Source organism: Somniosus microcephalus, chromosome 31 (assembly GCF_052327205.1).
Source record: "Somniosus microcephalus isolate GS21.2 chromosome 31, FLI_Smic_1.0, whole genome shotgun sequence".
NCBI classification, from domain to species: Eukaryota; Metazoa; Chordata; class Chondrichthyes; order Squaliformes; family Somniosidae; genus Somniosus; species Somniosus microcephalus.
Genome location: NC_141017.1, coordinates 21,985,508 through 22,007,106, shown reverse-complemented (window position 1 = coordinate 22,007,106; position 21,599 = coordinate 21,985,508). Strand labels below are relative to the sequence as shown.

The 21,599-nt window shown below is 44.2% G+C and overlaps 1 protein-coding gene across 10 annotated transcripts in view; it reads left to right on the top strand.

Annotated features, from left to right (window-relative positions):
- Positions 1-21,599, top strand: part of LOC147097627 (bromodomain-containing protein 4-like) — a 205,547-nt gene that overhangs the window by 169,301 nt on the left and 14,647 nt on the right. For all 10 annotated transcript variants that reach the window (XM_085971599.1, XM_085971602.1, XM_085971601.1 and 7 more), the window contains 2 exons: positions 17,595-17,656; positions 20,817-21,054. In XM_085971599.1, the coding sequence (XP_085827725.1) occupies positions 17,595-17,656; positions 20,817-21,054 (300 nt within the window). The remainder of the gene's footprint in view (positions 1-17,594; positions 17,657-20,816; positions 21,055-21,599) is intronic.

The following is a 21,599-nucleotide window of genomic DNA, read 5'->3' as shown; positions in this document are numbered from 1 at the left end:
CAACTGTTTTAACTTTGAGCAAGTGTGACGTACAATATAGCTTCACGGTTCGTAGACCATGTGTGTAGTTTAGGTTAAGTTATTGCATATCTGGATATTAGTGAAGAGGACACAGGAGCAGAAATAGCGCAATCCATAATATAAAAGGGTTAAAACCTTTAAGGACTTGTTGATCAGAGTAAGCAATTAGTTATAGTATAGAGGTCCTTAAAGTTTCAGTACAGCACATTCAACTGTTGATTTCTCAGCGAGATTTGTGGAACTATATCATGCGCAGGACCAGGTGTAGAATTTTTCCTTGTGGCAGATCCCACAGAGCTCTAAAAGGAAAGCCTTAATTAAGAATTAAACCTGCTTGGTAGAGTTGAAGCGAAGAGTACTTGTTTTTTGTTCTCCAGATCAGCTTCCAGTTAGTGGCGAGTGGTGACAAACCCATCTGATTTGAAATTGCCATACTGTAGCTATCTCTTCCCTGCATTTTCCTCTTGCAGCCGTTGGTGCTGCTGTCACCTGTTGACTATCCTCAAAAGATGAAGAACGCATGATTGGGCGCAAGTTACTGAGTGACAACACCAAATGGCTTGAATGCCACGGGGACGAGTGATTTAGGGAACTGTGCCACCCATTGTGTACTTCATCCTGTTATAGTCCCTCGCATTGTATTTAAGGCAATATGCTTTAATATGCAATAAACTTAAATCGCCTCATTGTCCCTACCACTACGACCATCTGCGACAGACCTGTAAACCACAAGTAGTTCATTCTTCTTCAACTAAAAACGATCTCTACACATAACCTGACATCACTCTTCATTGGAATTCGAGTGGGGGGGAAATGTCTACATTGTAGCTGTATGTAAATTCTTCGTCTTCCATTACGTTTCATTGAAATCCTAGTTGGCAACATTTGATGGGAATTCTATGAGTGCTATTAAAAACTGGTTCTATCTAGCACTTTACTACTCTGGCCTTGTCTAAAATGGCATAGGAACTTCTGTCTCTCCCAGACCCCAAAATCCATATTTTCTTTTCCATGATCTCTGTTGGGAGGCCTACATGGTACAGCCTATGGTTACTTGCCTAGGTGCCAACCTGCTTGCAATCAAGGATACTTGGTAGGGTGATGCAGAAAGGTATACCTTCGTTAAATCTAATTGGGACTTGTACTCTCGCTGCCTCTCTGGAGGGCAAGATCAGCCAGGACAAATCCCAAGTTCAGTCTCCTGTTAATAGTGGTCCAGTCAACCCTGTTGCTCTGGACTCTGATCATAGGTTAGTTACCCTGATTGCTTCCCCTGTTGGAAGTTACGACCTCACTTACTTGTCACAGTAGGACCCACCCACTGTAGTAGTATCCTGTATCTGATTTCTAAAGCTTTTACTAAAGTCAGGCTTGATGCCATTCACTAACATTTTTGTTAGTAAATTTGATACCTTTGGTTACTAGCACATAAATCTTTCTGGCTTTGGATTTTGGTGTGCCTAAACTTCTTGCTCCTGCTTTTTTTCTTAAATGCCTTACTAGTCCACAATTTGTACATCATTTGTATGACTTGCATGATTTGGTACGATTTTGAATACTGGCGCTCTAATGAGAGACCCGTTTATATAAAAAAAAATACACGGCACATCAATTTAAATATTTAAGTTGCAGGTTTTAGACTTTTCTCCACCGTCATTTCTGCTGGGGCATAAGCAGTGGTATTATGGTTCGCTTTATTGTTGGTATGCTTATACTGACGGTGCTTTTGACTGTGGGGCCTAGACCCTTGTACTTTTGGAGCCTGGGGAGGAGGAATAAGAGGCACTTTTAGAAGAGAAGTTACAATAGACTTTGACCAGATTTACTATTCTTGGCTTTATTTCGTAACTAATTGAACACGTCATTAGAAGTAAATGAATAAATCCTTAATATGGTTGGATCCCAATTGGTGTGGATTTGGGATTGGTGCTGTGCAGTCTTTTCAGGATGCCAATTGGTGTGGATTTGGGATTGGTGCTGTGCAGGCTTTTCAGGATCCCGATTGGTGTGGATTTGGGATTGGTGCTGTGCAGTCTTTTCAGGATCTCCGATTTGGGATTGGTGCTGTGCAGTCTTTTCAGGATCTCCGATTTGGGATTGGTGCTGTGCAGTCTTTTCAGGATCTCCGATTTGGGATTGGTGCTGTGCAGTCTTTTCAGGATCCCGATTGGTGTGGATTTGGGATTGGTGCTGTTTTACAGTATTGTTTCTCTGAATTGGTGTGAGATTGGGAACGGGGCATCACTGTCCAGTTTTTGGAGCATGATTTGTGACATTTTGTTGAGAATAGTGCATTATAATCGTTTTGCTTGGAGTTGGTTTGGAGCAAGTTTGAGAATAATGCATCGCGTCCCCGTTAAAATCTAGCTTTATGTGGGTTTGGGAATGACTCATTGCATTTAGCCAGAAGTAACTTTTGGTAGACGAGGCAAATGTAAGCAGCGAACTTGTGTTTTTTAAAAGTCCTTTTAAATTTGAGCAACAGAACAGAAGCTTTCTCTTCTGTCTTTGGAATGGCATAGCTGGCCCCTCAGTCAAAACTTCAGCACTCGTTGGCTACTTTTCTTTATTCTTTTAAAAAAAAAAAAAATTTTTGTAAGCTAAAACAGATGAAATTTGTGTTTTTTTTGGAAAAAAAAACTGGACAATGTACACCAATTTTATTGTGATAAAACAATTCAGTGTTCCAAAACTGTTAACTTTTTGTATGCAATTGTATATCTTATTTATTTTGACTTTGCATGTTTTGTAATTGTGGAAAAGAACCTTTTTTTTGCTTTTAAAACATTTTTGTATTTTACTTTGACTTTGGGGTCACAGGGATTGATTGATTGGAGTTGTTTTTTTATACGCATTGCATGCAAGAGACACCCCTAGTTAAAGTCTACACGTAGTGTTTGGCAGTTATTAAAATGAGATTGAAAGCTGTATTTCTGGTATATATTTTTTTAAAAAAACAGCTGTAAAACAACTGGAGCTGAGCCGCACCTTATCCTGTTTATCACCAAAGTCTCAAGATCTTTCTTTTGAGTTGCTTAGTCTGTGGTCAGCTCTACCTGCAGCTTAAATGAGGTGTTTACGTTGTACTTTTGTTAGTTTATGTGTTCATTAAAGTGAGAAATTGTTCAACTGGGAAGCAGTATTTATTTGACACGACATTGTGTCCATGTTGTGCGCCCCCATTTGAGGCAACACAAGACCGACATAAGGCAAGGTTCTTTTTCACTGGTTCAGGCAGTTTTATGATTAACTGACCATTTTAGCAGGCAACACAATGGCCATTTCTTTCTGATATTGTCTTGAAGCCTTGGGAAGAAAAGAAAACAAATATTAAGACATTTCTACAGATTACTTGACATTCTCCGAGCAAAGGTGGTGCAGTTGTTATCTGTTGATGTGAAAGGTTGAGCGCATGTTTGATCAGCAAGCTTTGCTGTCTTAAGTTCTGAACGTTGCACTACTAGCATTGGTAATGGATGTTCGATTGCCAAATCTATGCCAATATTCATGGACAGTCTGAATTGGTGGCACACAGTATGTTGGGAAACTGTCGTTTCACCTCTGGGACCTGAGTTTAAAACTTATTTGAGCTGATCAATGGAAGCAGCCTCTCTGCTAGCTGTAAGGATCATACATGAAGTGAGTTTCAGAAATTTCAACCCTTAATGGGAACAAATCCACAGCACAAAATTGCTTCTGTATCACGGGGGTTCCTGCTGTGAGAAATAAGAGGGCAAAATCACACCAGTGCAATGAAAGGGATGCTCTTTTGAAACTGGAGCAAAATAGACTCCGCTATACTCTGTATCTGGGGCATGCTAAACCCTGATTTACGAATGTTGATGCTGTCACTAGACATCAAAGGTTAGACCGTTGTTTTTTCCCCAATTACTGACCTCTTTAGCCTTGATCAGCCCTCAGAGGAGTGCTGAAGCTGTGATACCATTTGGTGAGTTGAACTCTCCTCCCCTCTCTGCAGTGTGGCATGGTCTAGTCACATCCAACTCTGTGGCTTGGCTTGGTCCAACTTAACTTGGGGAAACTAGGGAGGTGAGTCCAAGCTTGCAGTCCATGTGTGGTGTGATATTATTCCACCGTTTATCTACTTTTTCTTCAAGATGCTAGGGTTTCTTTCAAGACATTCAAATGGCCGTGTCATCCTAAACATGCGAATGCTTCATTTATCATGATCTTGCAGTGTAACTGGTGTCAACTGTTGACAAACGAGCAGAAAACACAGTAACGTTGGGTCTTGGAAGACACAGCATGGCTGCAGCTCATTTCTTGAGCGATTTTAATTGACGTTCTTAGACAAATCTTTTCCAAGTCACTTTGCCCAACCGTGATGAGTATGCAGTGCAGTACTCATGTTGGGTCGTAAAAGTGGTCTGACTACGCGTCGGATTTGGGATTCTTTCAGATGATCTCTTGAGGTATCTGACGATTCCCCAAGTTTGTGCAAGATCTGCCTTTCGATCAGTTTTGAGGCAAAGTTACTATCATAACCAACCTTTCCAAGACTGAGTTTGTAGCAGTGTTCTGATCATTTAAATGCTCTGAGATGTTTGAAGTGCTTTAGAGTTGGCTTGGTTTGCAATAAAGCTTGATTTTATTGAGTACTGGAACATATATTTTGAGTGAATGCATTTTTGGAGGGTTCCTAGCTGCAACCTCCAGTCATAGCCATTCGGAGATGCCAGAAGTTCTTTCAAATGCTGTTTACCATGATTGCCTGGATATATGGGGGAAGGGGTCGTGGTTAAATGAAGTTAACAAGACCTTTAGCTGATGGCTTATCATTAGCCATTGCCACTGTTATCACTGTCCCTCTCAAAACAGACTATTAACTGGATATTCGTTGTGTTACCAGAAATGCAGCTTTTGCAGTATATATAAAGATATATTTTTTACTCTTTCTACTTTTCTAGTTTAATATGTACCCAATGCATGTTGACTTTCTATATTTGGGGTTAAATTATACATGTATTTTTTTTTTACTTTGTATAGTTTTCTACTTTTCATCAGTTCTCAAATAAAACAAGTTTACAAACAAGAATGTGTTTGCTTGCTGGGTTATAGACTGTCCAGGTCCATTTAGGTCCCTGAATCAGAAACTTATTACAAACCTCTAAGCAATGTGTTGTACCTCATGGGGTAGGTGGACAGGTAAGTTGTCTATACATCCAAAATGCAGGTAATTTGAAACCGGGTCTCATCAAAAGTAATGAGACGAGAAACTCCATCACGTTTGCCTAAGTGTTCTATCCCCACTGCACTTCATTCTAAGGTTGTGTTGAAAAAGCACAGCAGATCCAACAGTACAGTTATGTTACTGAACTAGCAATCCTGAGGCCTGGACTAATGATCCGGAGACATGAAGTTCAAATCCCACCATGGCAACTTGGGAATTTAAACTCAGTTAATTAATAATTCTAGAATTTAAAAAAAGGCTAATGTTAGTAATGGTGACCATGTAATGAACGGATTGTCGTAAAAACCCATCTGGTTCACTAATGTCCTTTAGGGAAGGAAATCTGCTGTCCTTACCCGGTCTGGCCGATATGTGACACCAGATCCACAGCAATGTGGTTGACTCTTAGCTGCCCTCTGAAATGGCCTAGCAAGCCACTCAGTTAAGGAAAATTAGGGATGGGCAATAAATGCTGGCCTTGCCAGTGACGTTCATGTCGCTTGAATGAAAAAAAAATCTGAGAATAGAGATCACAAGATAAGACATAGATGAGGAAGGTGACCACAGCTCGTTCATCCAGAAAGGCCTTTCTCCACATCCCCACCTCGGTACCCAGCTGTTCACTACAGTTCCAGTATCTCCATCGCAGTTACCCTACCAAGCAGTCCAATCCAGGCAGTGATCACTCCTAGTGTGAAGAACTTCCTGATGGGCTTGATGATCTCTTGGTAGTTTCAGCCTGCATCCCCTTGTCTAGAACTACTGAAACTTCTGCTATTTGCTGTCCTGACTTGGCAGGTTGAATCAGTTTGGTCCATCCTGTCACAAACTAAGTGTAGCACTACAAAAACTTGTGTTGTAAAGAAATTATAAAGTTGGGGGTGGGGGTAAGAGGGTGGTTGCTACTGCTGGGAAATGTTGACGGTAAACATTCCAGTAATTCAGTGGAAATTTGGCGACGATTTGACCCAAAAGACACAAAATAGTCTTGGGATTTTGGAATTTGGCACGTACAAATTTACTTTTGTGGGGATTCCTAACTTTTAGAATGTCAGTAGGTCTTCACTCATGAGTGAAAACTATTGTATCCAACACAAGTGCTTGTCTACATCTATAATGTTAACATTATTTTTGTTGGAGTTCCTATTTGGTCAGTATAATCAAAATATTGGTGATGGAGCAGCATGTTGTGGGCAGTTTTGGGGAGAATCACTACTTTTGTGACTCTCAAACCATCTTATGCACATATGGAGGATGAGGTACAGTCTACTTTCAGAGATAGAGAAAGGAAAGTACTTGGCACCCATTTCACCACACGGGCTGCAGCTGTTCAAGATGGCGGCTCATCACCTTTTCAAGGGAAATTGGGGATGGGCATTAAATGCTGGCCTTGCCAGCGATGCCCAGATTCTGTGAATGAATTTAAAAAAATTTTTTAAAAAAATCTAATTTGTTCCTCAGCCAGCGTCTCAATTTTTGATTCTGCCAAGCTGAGGGAGGTGCAGCAGCATACTCCCTCGCCCCTATCCGCAAGAAGTCCAACCTACTTTCCAAAAGCGGTGTGATGGTTCATTAGAGTCATAGAGTAATAACGGCACAGAAGGAGGCCATTCGGCCCATCAAGTCTGTGCCGACTCTCTGTAGAGCAACCCAGTCAGTCCCATTCCCCTGCTCTATCCCCGTAGCCCTGCAAGCTTATTTCCCTCAAGTGCCTATCCAGTCTCCCCTTGAAAACATTGAGTGTCTCCGCTTCCACCACTTCCGTTGGCAGCGAGTTCCAGGTCCTCACCACTCGCTGCGTTTAAAAAAAAATTAAAAAAAAGTCCCCCCCCCCCCCCCCCCCCCCCCCGTCCAAAATCTTAAATCTGTCCCCTAGTCCTTGTACCAGCAACTAGTGGGAACAGCCTTTCCCCGTCTAGCCTATCCAAACCCGTCATAATCTTGTACACCTCCATCAAATCACCCCGCAACCTCCTTTGCTCTAATGAAAACAAATCCAGCTTCTCCAACCTGTCCTTGTAGCTAAGATTCCCCCATCCCCGGAACCATTCTGGTAAACCTCCTCTGCACCCCCTCAAGGGCCTTCACGTCCTTCCTAAAGTGTGGTGACCAGAACTGGACGCAGTACTCCAGTTGTGGCCTAACCAGCTTTCTAAAGATTCAGCATAACTTCTCTACTTTTGTACTCTATTTATAAAGCCCAAGATCCCATATGCTTTGTTAACCACACTCTCAGTATGTCCTGCCACCTTCAGGGACCTATGCACATTAATTCCCAGGTCCCTCTGACCCGGCACACTCTCAAAACTATGCCATTAAGTGTATATTGCCTCTCCCTGTTTCCTCTGCCAAAATGCATCATTACTTATAACTACTCCAGTCTCCGAGAGAGCAGGGTGAGTTGGGTTGGGTTTGTGCTCTTCTAAAGAAATCTCTTGTATTTAAATATCATCTCTCAAATGGTTCACAAAGTGAATTACTTCGCCGGGTAAGCAAACATGGCAGACATTTACATATGCCGGGGTCCCACAAACAGCAATGAGATGAATGACCAACTAATCGTTCTAGTGCAGTTGGTTGAGGGAAGAATGTTAGCCAGGACCCCGAGAACTTTGCTGTTCTTTGAAAAGAGCCATGGGATCCTTAATGTCTGCATGAACCAGGCATTAATTTAATAGCACATCTGAACGATGGCACCGTTGACACTGCAGCACTCCCTCGGCACTGTACGGAAGTGTCAACCTAGATTATATGCTGAGCTCCCGGAGCGTGGCTTCAGTGCTAAACCCGAGGTGCTAATCCCATCAACAGACTAAGCCAGTGCCTTAAGAAGGCAGCTGGTTTTTTTTAAAAAGAAAACCAAAAGGCAAACTAAAGTTAAAAGAAAAACCTGTGGAGATGGCAACTGTGCAAAAGTTTCTTCTTCAGGTAAAGGTAATCTAAACCATCTGTCAAACTGGCACCAGGTTAATTTATGCTGTCACTATTTAACACCAGGTTGCCAGTAACGTGCAGCGAGTGTCCTTGGTGTAATTGCATGAAGAACACTCTCATCAGACCAATAAAAATGTTCCATAGTAAGTTAAAGTTGCTATTATTTGGTGATGGTGAGACTTGACCTTGGAGGTAATAACATATTACTTGAGCTTTCTTCGGAAGGGATGAGCGTGCCACTTTTTTGTCCCCTGTATTCCCCTTTCTGGTTACGAAAGACTTTGGCTCCCTCACTGGGGGATGACACTCTACCTTTGCTGAAATTTTTTTTAACGTGAGCTTACATTGTAGGCGGTGTACCTGACTCCGAGCGATAGCTTTCACTGCCTCTGAAGGCAGGGCGTACCTCTCCTTCCATACAGAAAGATGGCGGCTAGTGACAGGGTCATGACAGTCACAGTTAAACAATAATGAGCCCTGCACGGGGGTCACTCTATAATGGTCAGGCCAGCTGTTTTCTCCTCTTCCCTTCCCCTCCGTTCTCCCACCATTCTCCTCTTCTCCCCCCATTTCCTATTTCTTTATTATTCTCCTCCTCCCCCACCCCCAACAAACTCTAAGTTGCATAAGAACATAAGAAATAGAAGCAGGAGTTGGCCATTCGGCCCTTCGAGCCTGCTCCGCCATTCAATGAGATCATAGCTGATCTTCTGCCTCAACTCCATTCACCGGCCCTATCGCCATATCCCTTGATGCCCTTACTAGTCAGAAATCTATCGACTTCTGTTTTGAATATACCCAATGACTGAGCCTCCACAGCCATCTGTGGTAGAGAATTCCAAAGATTCGCCACCCTCTGAAGAAATTTCTTCTCATCTCAGTCCTAAATGGCCTACCCTTTATCCTGAGGCTGTGGCCCCTGGTTCTAGACTCCCCAGCCAAGGGAAACACTCTCCCAGCATCCACCCTATCAAGCCCTGTAATAATTTTGTATGCTTCAATGAGATCCCCTCTCATTCTTCTGAATTCAAGAGAATACAGGCCTAGTCTTCTAAACCTCTTCTCATACGACAGTCCCGCCATCCCAGGAATCAATCTCGTGAACTTTCGTTGCACTCCCTCGATGGCAAGTATATCCTTCCTTAGGTAAGGAGACCAAAACTGTACACAGTACAATTGCTGATGTCAATTTGCAGCACCAAGTCGTCGTCTTATCGTGTCCACGGACAGTCTATACATAGCCCAGTCAGAACTGGACACATTTTTGCGCCTTGTTGGTGAATTCGGCAAGATCTGCAACAGTGCAGGGTTCCTCTAACGATGGGCATTGCAGGAGATGTTGCATAGTCTGTGCCTCAGTTCCACATTCACAAGTTGTCGGGCTGGTTGAATATCCCCATTTGCTTAGTGACACCATTGAGCAACCTAAGTCTGTTAAGGCACTTCCAGGTTGCCCAGTTGCAATTAGCTCCTGGGGGAAGGCTTTCATCAGCTCTAATTTGAAGAGAATCTCTTGTGTTACCACATGCTGGATGTCTGGTGACGGCAGGTTGGGCTTGCTGTGTTGTTCTCCGTAGGCAAATAGCCAACCTGGGCCAAAAGCGGATACCTTGGACTGAGTCTGAAGGCTGACAGAACCTCTGGATCTGTACCCTAACGTGGCTCGGTGCCTTTGGGAGAGGAGAGAAGATGACAAAATAATACAAGAATGTCCTATAAATCAACTCGCCTGAAATCCCAAGTTTTTTTTGTGGCCAAGGGAAAATATGCCTGTGTGATGCCGGAATACTTACAAAAAGAAGAAATGGGGATCTGATGCCAATTTCCCAACGGCAACCGAGACATTGGCCTAATATTTTAAAGCAATTCACCTCTTCGGCCAGATCAGCTGCCGCCCAATATTCCTACCACCCCACAAGGCGGTAAGCTGGGAACATTGTAAATGATGGGGATACCTGCCCCCTTTACGCAAATGATGTCCCTGGGACACTGCGTGTGCGTGTGGCAGTAAATTTTTCTCCCCATTAAACAAACTGCTCCCAGGTGAGCAGCCAAACTGCGTCCACACTTTTACAATGCAACTAACTGCTATTTGGGAGTTATTTAAGAAAAATAGAATAACTGGCCCATCATTTATCCAGCATCTCTATGTAGAATTGCTTGACTTCAGCAACATTGGAGACTGTGTGGAAATCAGGGCATTACTGAGCAAAGCATGAGTGAGCATATCTAGTGGAGGAAACTGAAAATGAAAACTAATTTGCACACATGGACACTGATATGGGAGGGAGCGGCCTTATAAAATAAATTAATCCAGGATGTCAGTGCAGTGAACAAGATAACTTCCCTTATTTACTGGAGAGAATAACGCAGATTCTTGTAGTTACCATAGAGAATTATTTGAAGACTTCTACAGGTCCTGTTTTAGGAGGGTGGTATCACACTTGAGGGCCGACTATAACCAAAGGGGCAATAATTTATTTCCAGGACCCTAAAAATGAACCGAATGCTGTTAACACGCCTTTAGCGCACGTGCACTCACTCCACTTTCCCGCCCAATCCCCAGATCCCTCGATTCCCTTCGAGTCCAAAAATCTACCGTTCTCAACCTTGAATATACTCAACGAGTGAGCATCCACGGCCCTCTGGGGTAGAGCACTCCAAAGATTCACCGCCCTCTAAGTGAAGAAATGTCTCCATCTCCGTCTGAAAAGCCCGACACCCCCCCCCTCATCCCGGGACGATGCTCCCTAGTTTTAGACTCTCCAGCCAGGGGAAACAGCCTCTCGGCATCTACCCAGTCAAGCCCTTTGTAAGCTCGAGGAACAGCACCTCATCTTCGGATTAGGCACTTTACAGCCTTCCGGGCTCAACATCGAGTTCAACAATTTCAGATCATAACCTCGGCCCCTATTATATTTTTATATATTTTTTATCCACACCTTTGGTTTGTGCCTTTTCCTTTTTTTCTCTCCCACATGGCAGCTGTCTCTCACTCTGCCAGAGCATTTCACACTTCATCTAGAGCCATCTTTTGTCTCTTTACCTGTCCTATTACCATCTGGCCTCGTCTTGCGTATCTCTTGATGTCTCTTCACCTCTCCCCGACCTTCCCTTTTGTTCTTTCATCCCCTCCCCCCGTTTCCCAGCCCCTTAACTGGCCTGTTAATCTGTTTCATTTCCTGCTTTTTTTCCTCAGTTCTGAAGAAGGGTCTTCGACCTGAAACGTTAACTCTGTTTCTCTTTCCACGGATGTTGCCTGGCCTGCTGAGTTTTTCCCAGCGTCTTCTGTTGTCCTTTCAGAATCTTGTATGTTTCGATGAGATCACACCTCAATATTCTTCACGCCAGAGAGTATAAGCCTATTCTACTCCATCTCCTCCTGGGACAACCCTCTCATCAACTTTCCTACAACTGTCACTAATAAATGGCTTGCAATTTACCAAGTTAAAGAGCTGTCTGAACAAAAAAGCAAGAGTAGTTAAAAGAAACAGTTGATCCACTCAAAAAGCTTCAGGAATGTGGGGGGAAAAATTATTTCGCTTTTCAGAATGATTTAAGCGTCAGTGAATTAACGACGTTGAATCTGCAACTCCACGTGAAGCAATCAGACGCAACGACCAAGATAAATTGTGAACCTGAAATGATCGGTTTGAAGTAGCCTGGTCTAATTAATTCTGCTTCTTAAACTACGCAGAATAGATCCTCTCCAGTTCTAGCTCGTGAGAGTAATTGCATTGTAATGGAGCCCCATCAAATGTGTATGAAGGAGATTGGCTGGGGAATTGTGAAATGCAATTTATAACTCCGGTGACTCTTCCATGAGTAGGATGTAAATAGAGGTGTGGCCGGCTTGCTGCTCCGTGACGTGATTTAACTGCTTAAAAGACAAATTGAAGGTTCTGCCTGCTGAATTTTGCTGGTTCACTGATGGCCACCTTTGGACACCTTTGTGATGCAGAATGGCTCTGATGGTGTTGAGCCACGGAAGCTGCCTTTTATATTGGCCGATGTGCCATATTATTACTCCCGACGCACAGGTCTTATGCAACCAGCAACAACATCAAAGTAAACTTGATGGGTTTTCTAAGGCCAACGGTGGGGTACGCCCAGTAAAAAAAAAAAACACCAAAATGTTGCCCGAGACCCCATGCATCAGGATTTGAGCACACTAGCTGCCACTAAATGGATATAAAAGCAACTTGGTCAGTGTAATTGGGATCTGAAACTGTTAATTGGGGATAATGAAATTAGCCTTTCTTGTGTTCAGATTTTCTTTTCTTCTCATCTCATCTGAAGACGCTGGCTCTGGTGGTGCATTGTCCCGAGTGCGGCCGCCATTCCTCCAAGTGGCCGTTCTTAATGTTTGATCTCAACTATGAATTGATCCCGTCATCAACCCCGACGCCCACGCAGGTGCACGAACCAAAGTGGGGAGCCCCGGTTCCTCTTTGCCCTCCCTAGCCCAGGAGCGTTGAGGCAAATTGTAGGCTCCCAGCTGTTGTCTTAGCTGGGGGGGGGACGTGTGAATCCTGAAACCCTCCTAGTCTGCTCAGTGCCACAGCAGGCATTGCACATACCAGCTACTGGGGGAGCTGTCTAGTGCATTTCATTGCCACCGATTAATGATAAGGTTCACAAAAAATGATTAGTCACTGTAACACAGTTATTGCAGGTGTAACCAGAAACACAATTAACGGCTACTGCATATCACAGGTTTGATCGGTGCTTCGCTGAAGCTTCACTGCAGTGCAGTTAATTGTTAAAGATGGCTGGGGGGGGGTGGGGTGGGTGGAGGGTGTGGGAGGGAACTAAAGTTTGTACTGCATTGGTGCTGTACTGAAGGAGCAAGATCTGAGCAGCTGCTTGCTTTGAAAATGACCCACGAAGGTAAAACGCAACTGAGAGAAAATGGTGCCTCTTGTAAATAAGTACTCGTCACGTTTATTCTTGCTAATGAAACTTACAAAGGGTGGCCTCTATCCGGTCCGTGCAGCATTTGTTAATGGCTTTCACACCCATCGCACTGATTTGCAGTGAAATATTTTGTTACCTAATTTAAAAATTAAATTTCAGTGACTGGCAAAATATAGAATCTCCAGCTTTAGGTTTGAACGGTGTGCCAGATATTTTTAGCCTGTACTGCTTGCACTGCTTTAATTTCTTCAAATTGAGTGTAGTTCATGAAGAACTTCTTTATTTGTGATCTCTTTTTTTGCTTTTCCAGATCCTACCACTTGAGTGAATTCGCTAAAACATTTTACTAAATGGGAGATGGGGTGCAGGGGAATTACTGGTAATCAGTGAAAGCACCATTCAAAAGCAGGCAACACAAACTCGTAAACGGCAAATTTAGGATCGATATATCGGAAGTTCCTTCACACACACACACACACACACACACACACACACACACACACACACACACACACACACACACAGTCAACAATACAAGGATGACTGGATAGAGTAGTACAAGTGAAAACCTTGCACGTAAAATCATTAGAATGATTACAGCACAGAAGACGACCATTCGGCCCGTCGAGCCCGTGCCGACTCTCAGCTAGTCCCACTCCCCCACCCTTTCCCCGTAGCCCTGCAAATTTTTTTTCTTCAGATACTTATCCAACTCTCTTTTGAAAGCCACGATTGAATCTGCCTCCACCACCCTTTCAGGCAGTGCATTCCAGATTTTAAGCACTCGCTGCGTAAAGTTTTTTCTTGCGTCGCCTTTGGTTCTTTTGCCAATCATCTTAAATCTGTGTCCTCTGGTTCTCGACCCTTCTGTCAATGGGCAAAGGTTTCTCTCTACTCTGTCCAGACCCCTCATGATTTTGAGCACCTCTATCAAATCTCCTCTCAATCTTCTCTGCTCCAAGGAGAACAGCCCCAGCTTCTCCCAGACAATCAACGTAACTGAAGTTCCTCATTCCTGGAATCATTCTCGTAAATATTTTCTGCACCTTCTCGAAGGCCTTCACATCCTTCCTAAAGTGTGTTGCCCAGAACTGGATGCAGTACTCCACTTAATTAAGAAATAATTAGACGCTGTAGCGAGGGGGTCTTGAGGGTCCTTCTGAATTTGTGAAGTTAGTTGGACCGAATGGCCTTCTTCATTTGTAATCTTGTGACTTCAGAACTGCTGGAGTTCAGTGACATCATTCTCTAGACACCAAGGCCGACATAGGATGCTCCTATGCCACAGGATGGTTGCCAGACATCACTTTTTCTTGCTCTTTCTCCCTATGTTCTTCTGTCGTTGATCCTTATCGTCGTTTTTCTTCCCTTTCTCCTCCTCGTTGAATATCAACTCCTGCCACCTAATTACTACCTACTGATTTAGCTTATCTGTTTTCCATCAACCTTGCTGGCGTCCTTCACTGGGGGGGGCTTGGCCCTTTGCTTCGGTTTCTCAACTTGTTTGCGCGGGGGGGGGAGCGGGTGCAGTTAAAGGATTAAAGAAACTATTGATGACGAATCGGGAATTTGGTGCTGTGAACCTATAGCTGAGGCTGGAATACTTCAGAAACTTTGATAGCTTCAACAAACAAGACTAGTTTAATCAAGAATTTGACTTCTATTAAAGGGTTACTTTGTACAGGAAACTCTCTTTTATCCGGCACTGGCGTTGTGCCGGTTTATCAAAAAGTCCCGATTGCAGAGAGGTATAGTTAAAAGGTACGAGAGCTCCGTACACAGCAACAAATCCAGGCTTCCCTGTTGCTTAGCAACAGGTGCAGGAACTCCGGCCACAGACCAAGCGTCCCTGTTGCTTAGCAACAAGTGCAAGAACCCCGGTTACACAGCCACAGTTCCAGGAATGGCAACTAATATGAAGTAAAACTTACCTGAACCTATTCCTGAATTTTGCCGGTTAAGAGAGATTTCTGGTTATTTAGGTGCCGGTAAATCGAGAATTTCCTGTACTAATGCTTTTGTGGAAAAAAAGAGGTGGCTCATGTTGAGAAAACAAGTTGTTAATCTGAAAAGCCACCTCAATTGCCTGTTTTAAAAGCCACTCTCCCTAAACCTATCCACATCTCCTCCTTTAAATCCCTCTTTGACCAAGCTTTTGGTCACCTGTCCGAATATTTCCCCCTATGGCTCAGTATCAAGCTATGTCTGATTACGCTCCTGTGATGTGCCTTGGGATGTTTTACCAAGTTAAAGGCGCTACATAAATGCAAGATGTTGTAATAGACTTGTGAACTTCTGAATGTTTGTCCATGTGATGGTGTTTACCAACTAGGAAGCTATCTGTGCATGCGGACCTCATTCTTTTTAAGTTTTTAAGATGAGGATTGGTACTCGTCGTTCCTAGGTTAGATTTTATAGTTCCCTGCCTTATACTGAAGTTGATGGCCGAAGGCGCTTGTGCAAGCAATTTGAGGCAATCAGTTAATGGAAAGCTGGGCCCTGGACATGGGTCAGAGGGAGGCGATGACTGCAAACTTTTTTGTGACTGAAGCACTTCACTTGGGGGCAGGGTAGATGAGCATCTTCCTCAAACAATTTAATGTTGCCTCCACCCGTATTGCTGGCTACTCAGATGTAAACCAGTTTTGTGTTTTGACCACAAGTATTTTTTTATAGCAGTCAAGGGACTACCCATAGTGTTAAGTTTTGCATCACTCATTTTGTTGCTGAATTTTCAGCATGTGTAACAGGACTTGTGTTGAAATGTGCTGCTTTGGAGGAAGTTTTGAGTTCATCATTTGACTAGATCCTTTCTGCAGGATAATGCAATACCTTGATTCATGTGGCGAGCCTGTGCAGGTGTGCCCTCTTCGGGTGGGGGGGAGGCGGAGGAAACAAAGACAGACGCATTATTTTTTTATACAGCTCGTGTGCACGGAGCTGTAAACACCCGTGTTTCTTTAACCCCCGTGGACCTGACTCTTGTTTATAATGTTGTGTTGAACCTGCATTTGAAAGTCGCCATCTTATCTGTGCCAGAAGCAATCCGTTAATAGATTTGATTGTAATTCTATTAACCCACGGTACAGTACTATATAGCACGTGCCCTGTTAATGAGAATGTTAATTAAAAAGGAACATCTGCTCTCGGACAGCCATTCCTCTTGCACAAAAAGAAAATTCCTCTTGCATATCATTTGGGGGAAATGGTGATCCTGTGATTCACTCATCATTGGATCAGCAGCTGAAAGCACAATGGACAAAAGCCGTCTCATTTGTGTGTAGCTAACAAGATACAGTGACTCTCAATGCTCGTTGTTTTTCACGGCGCAGAGAAAATACTGTTTGCACAGTTGAGTTGGTTACTTAACTGCCTGCTGTTGAATTTAGAAGAGCCAGCTTGAGCGAGTTTAGAGGGCGTGGAACTGCCAGAGTAAGTAAAACCCTGCAAGAGATGGGGCAAGGAGCCCAGAGGATTGTCGGGCACGGGTTTACATTCACAATTACCCGCGTGATGGTTACTTAACCACAGCATTGAACAAAGGGAACATGTTGACTGTAAACAAGCCACCTTCTTGCTGGTAGCGAAAATGACATCAGCCACTGCCGTCCACATCCTTGCAGCTGGTTACAAAACCCGGAATCAGGTTGCCCGTGTCCCTTCATAACAGAGAAAGGAAGGAGCACTATATTGGGGAGGGGCAGCACCCAAAGCACAAGAATAATATTCTAAAATGGGAATCAGAAAACTGTTGGGTCACTGAGCTTAATTCTTGAGCACTGAGGGGCCAGCCAGCACATATTTTAATAGAATAATGACTGGCTAATGAGACTGATGTAATAAAACTACTAGGCACTTGGTCTAAGCGTTAAACAAAGCTTTAATCAACTGTTTTACAACATGGAGATCTAGTGTCCTTCACTAGTTCCTGTAAAAGAATGTTCTGCGCAAGCTGGGCCCATGCCCAAGTATTTATACTCTCCCTGGACAGCGCCACCAGCAGGCCACCCAGTATTATTTCATAAGTCATTTCCACATGAATGACAAGATTCATGTCAGCGAATGTTTGCTAATCGGGGGGGGATCCTGATTAAGAGGCTTCTATTGTAGATATTTCTATGATAGACTAGTTGCTCTCCCATGGAGAATAGGACCAAGTGCTGTTGGAGGACTGGGGTTGATTGTTCCATTATGGAGGCATAATTCAGATCCCCAGGGGGAGCAGGGACAAGCCACAGGGGAGATCTTCAACTAGGCGGTGGATGAAAACGGCGGGGGGGGGGGGGGGGGAGTAATTTAAAGAAAAGGAAGAAAATTTGTAACCTTTAGCCCTACTTAAAAAATTTTTTAATTCCTACTCTACATTTTTTTTTGGGTATAAACACAACTCTTGCTGTAATCTGCTGTGCGCAGGTCCTCTGTTAGAGCTGTTTAAAGAGAAAAAGTCAACCTGGAGCTCTTTTGTGTACAGTATGGATTAGATGTGGTTGTCCGTCAGCCAGCACATCTCAATTTCAACTCTCTTCTGCAGAGATGCCACCTAAAGCCAAACATGGCAGCCACAAGAGTCGCTCTGGACGGGAGCAGAAGAAGGTAGGAATAACCAACGGGCTGAGACTGCGTGCTGTTTGTTTACTTGTGGGCTGGGGTTTGAGCATCTCTTCAGTTGCTACATTTAAAATCTGCAATAAAATAAATAAAATACATTTCCAAGGCACTCCATTTGCAGTTTCTTTCTTGCCCCTGCCCCCCTCCCAGGCAGTCCAAGGTTGACCTGTCGCTCCTGAGCAATGAACACCAATCTCTTATCCAAGAGGAAAGGCAGACAATCAGCTCTCCTGATGTGTTTAAAAACTGGCCCATTTATAGCTCCCCCAAGAATTGACCCGAGATTGGGAGCTCTTGATGTGGGGGAATTGTGAGCATGATCTCACAGCTTGCCTTTCTGCTTAAGGTATAATAGCAAGGCCCTAACACAGTGGCTTTATCCTCAAGATACTTAATTTTAGCCGGGGGGGGGGGGGACGCTTCTGGAGTATGGTGCGTCATAGAGGCGACGGATTGCATCGCTCCCCCCCCCCCCCCCCCCCAAACAGGCTGCTCACAATCTCAGCAACCGCAGCACTGGGCTAATGTCTCGGGAAGGAAATTTGACGTCTGGGGCTCCTCTGGTCGTACCCATGCACCTCTTAATGCCGGGCTCGAGCGATGCCATCGAAGGCCTCGTGAACAGGTTGCCTGCTGCAGTCTCGCCGGGTATGGTGCAGAAACAATAGTGCTGGGGTGCGGGGAGGGGGGGGGAGGCAGAACAGAGGAGAAATGTCCTACATTTTGGGAGGAGGGAGAATTGTAATCTAGTGTGAAAGAAAACATCAGATTTTTCCATATCGCCCTTTTGAGGCATTCAAACATTTGAAGCCTTGGTAAAATGCTGAAAGAATGATTTTCTTTGTTTCTCAATTGCTTGATATTATGCGGGTTTGAGAAATGTAGAAAATCACAAAGCTTTTTAGTTAATAATTGTGCCACTTGTCAAAGGTAAAATTCAGCAAACGTTAACTCTTTTCCAAGTGAAGAGGTTTAAAATAAACAAGTTTGAGACCTACCAGCTCCTCCCTCCCAAGTGTATTTCAGCTCTGCTGGTGACTGCACATCATCAGAAATCTGTAAATTGGAACCTTTTGGAAATGCAGTGCTCGTATCCTCTTTTAAATTAGGAACACAGGAGTAGGCCATTTATCCCTCGAGCCTGCTCTGCCATTCAATTAGATCGTGGCTGATCTGTATCTCCGCTTTGTTTACTCGCCTTGACTCCATTTCCCTTAATACCCTTACCTAACAAAAATCTCAGTCTCGAAAGCTCCAATTGACTCCCCAGCATCCACAGCCTTTTGGGGGAAGAGTTTTCCAGATTTTTTATTTCCCTTTGTGTGAAGAAGTGCTCCCTGATTTCCTTCCTAAATGGCATGACTCCAATTTTAAGATTATGTCCCCTCGTTCTTGATTCCCCCCTGGCAGAGGAAATAGTTTCTGTGTCTACCCCCTCGAATCCTTAACATTTAAAATATCTCGAAAATCACTCCTAAATCTTCTATACACAGGGAATACAAGCCAAATTAGACAATCACTCCAGTAGATATCTGCAGAACGCTGGTGTTATAGAATCCATCTGATTTACACAACGGAGCTCTCATTAGCTCAGTTTGTTGTAAAGATTTTATTTTAAAGGTTTATCAAATTGTCACTTGAAAAGATTAATATTTCCAAGCTGGGACTCCGCTAAGCTTGGTTGCCTGTTGGTAAGTTTTTTGTTTTGTTTTATTGATGCACTGGCGCTGTGGCTTCCTGACGCCAGTGTCTCGTGCCAGTCAGCTGCACCATCAAAGGAAATTTGCCAGACGCGTGGAGACTGGTGGCTAATGACACCAGTCTTCCCCGCTGCTGAACTTAATAAATCTGGAACGGTTACTTCGGTGTTGCCGTTGGTTACGTCAAGATCCTTGCTTTTGGAACTGTGGGGGGGGGTGGAATCTAGCACATTGAGACAGATTATTCAGCATGTCATGTGGGAAACCAATTGGACTGGTGTTTAGCCTGTCTCAACTACAGAGCCGCCAACAACAATTTAAACTCCAGACCCAACTAATTCCCCCCCGCCCCCACCTTCCCTAAAGGACATCGGGTAAAAGCATGAACCCTGCTGATTCTAATCTTCTCCCCCCTCCCCTCCCTCCCTCAAAGAAAGCCCATGAGGCTGGGGGAGACGGTTGCAGTGGCCTCCACTGTCACCATGGCTGCTGTTTCAGTTTATCTTTAAAAGCAAGGTTTATATTCTTTTCCAACATAACCCCCTCCAAGGCCAAGGTTTCAAAATTTGAGCACACCGTGCGCACTATATCGAAGTTATAAATCCGACCGTTTTTGGAGTAGTGCAATTGTACGATGCACTGGCCCGTTTGCTGCACCAGAGAAGTTGGGAGGTGCAGATTTGATCCTTCAGGCCTCGGGAGGGGTCAATCCCCATTCACTGTGCACATGTGCAAGTTGGAGGCCAGTTGCTGTCTGCTTCGGTGGGGGGGAAGGAAGAGGCGTATGGAATGGAGTGGAGTTGTCTTGTCCGGGTCACTTCAGTATGCCAGCAGCTGGCTCAAAGTGGCATTGGATGAGGCCTGGGAACAGATTGGTTACAATTAGATGTTGGATGCGGTGACCAGGAGGGCTGGAGGGAAAATTTTAGAATTTGACCTCAATAACCTAATACAGGAAACTTTGTGCTATCCGGAAGTTGAATGTCCGGCAACTTTGATCTAACGGCAGAAATCAGCAGCCGCTTTGGTTAGGTGTTTTTTTTATTCTCCTAGCTTTCTTTTCACAGGCAGGCTCTGGAAAGCGTCTGTCACTTAGCAACAGCTTCAGAGACGCTTCCAAGCTACTGGGCCGAGTGTTTACAAGCTGTTGCTGAGCAACAGTGTTTGTGGTCAGATACTGCGATGAAAAGCTCCTATCTGATAACATTGACGCTGGTCTATCCGGAGCTTTTAAAAAAACGGCAGTAGCTCGGTCCCATGGGTGCCGGATAGCGCAAAGTTTCCTGTACTGGAAAATACATTCAGCATCCTGAATGGTAGCACAAGCCTAGTGTGTCTGATCAGGGTTTAAAATTAAATGAGTAACCTTCTAAAACTTTTATCGATTACAACATTCATTACTCGGGCACGCTCTCTAATGAAGAATTTCTTCCTTCTCTCCGCAGCACCACCACCACCATCAGCAGCCACCGCCGATGAAACAATCACCTCCACAGTTTGTACCGACGTCCCTTCCGATCATGGAACCGCAGATGTTGACCAATGCCTATGACGCCATGCCCCACTTTGGCCAGCCGATGATGCACCTTCCTCACCAGAGCGAGCTGCAGACGCATTTGCCGCCACCGCCTGAACAGCACTCGCCCCCTCACCTCACCCAGCATTCGGTAGTGTCTCCTCCAGGTGCGTGCACACAGGCAGTTTCATTGCCAGCCCTCTGGTAAAGCACAGTATCAAGCTCGAGGTTTTGTGAAGCTGCATTGTAGCCATTCTTTCTCCCACTGGGATTCAGTGAAGGTTCCGTGCTGGGTGGGTAGAATTTCTGTGCTATATCCACTTGAACTCTGGAAAAACACCCAGGCGTGTGGTGGCTTAAGTATGATTTTTTCCTTTATTTTCACCATAGTGTATTGGTGCCCATGTGCTAACTAAATGTAGCAATGTCATTGATAGGTACATATTTACGTGCCTTAACCAGCGCACTGGCATCTACCCTGTTGATTTTGTATATATGGGCTTCTTACCCTTTGCACACCGTACTGCTGTTTCTCACACCCATTAACCAATGCTGGTCAGAGTCTCTTGGGGGAAATGTGAATAGAGAACTGCTTACTAAGGTTTAGTTCCTCTGCTTTGCAGAGGTTGGGATGGAGTGGGTATGAAGGGAGAATTTAGCAATGCAGTGAAAAGCCAGAAACTGTTCCCCAATGACAAAGGGTTGCGTTATG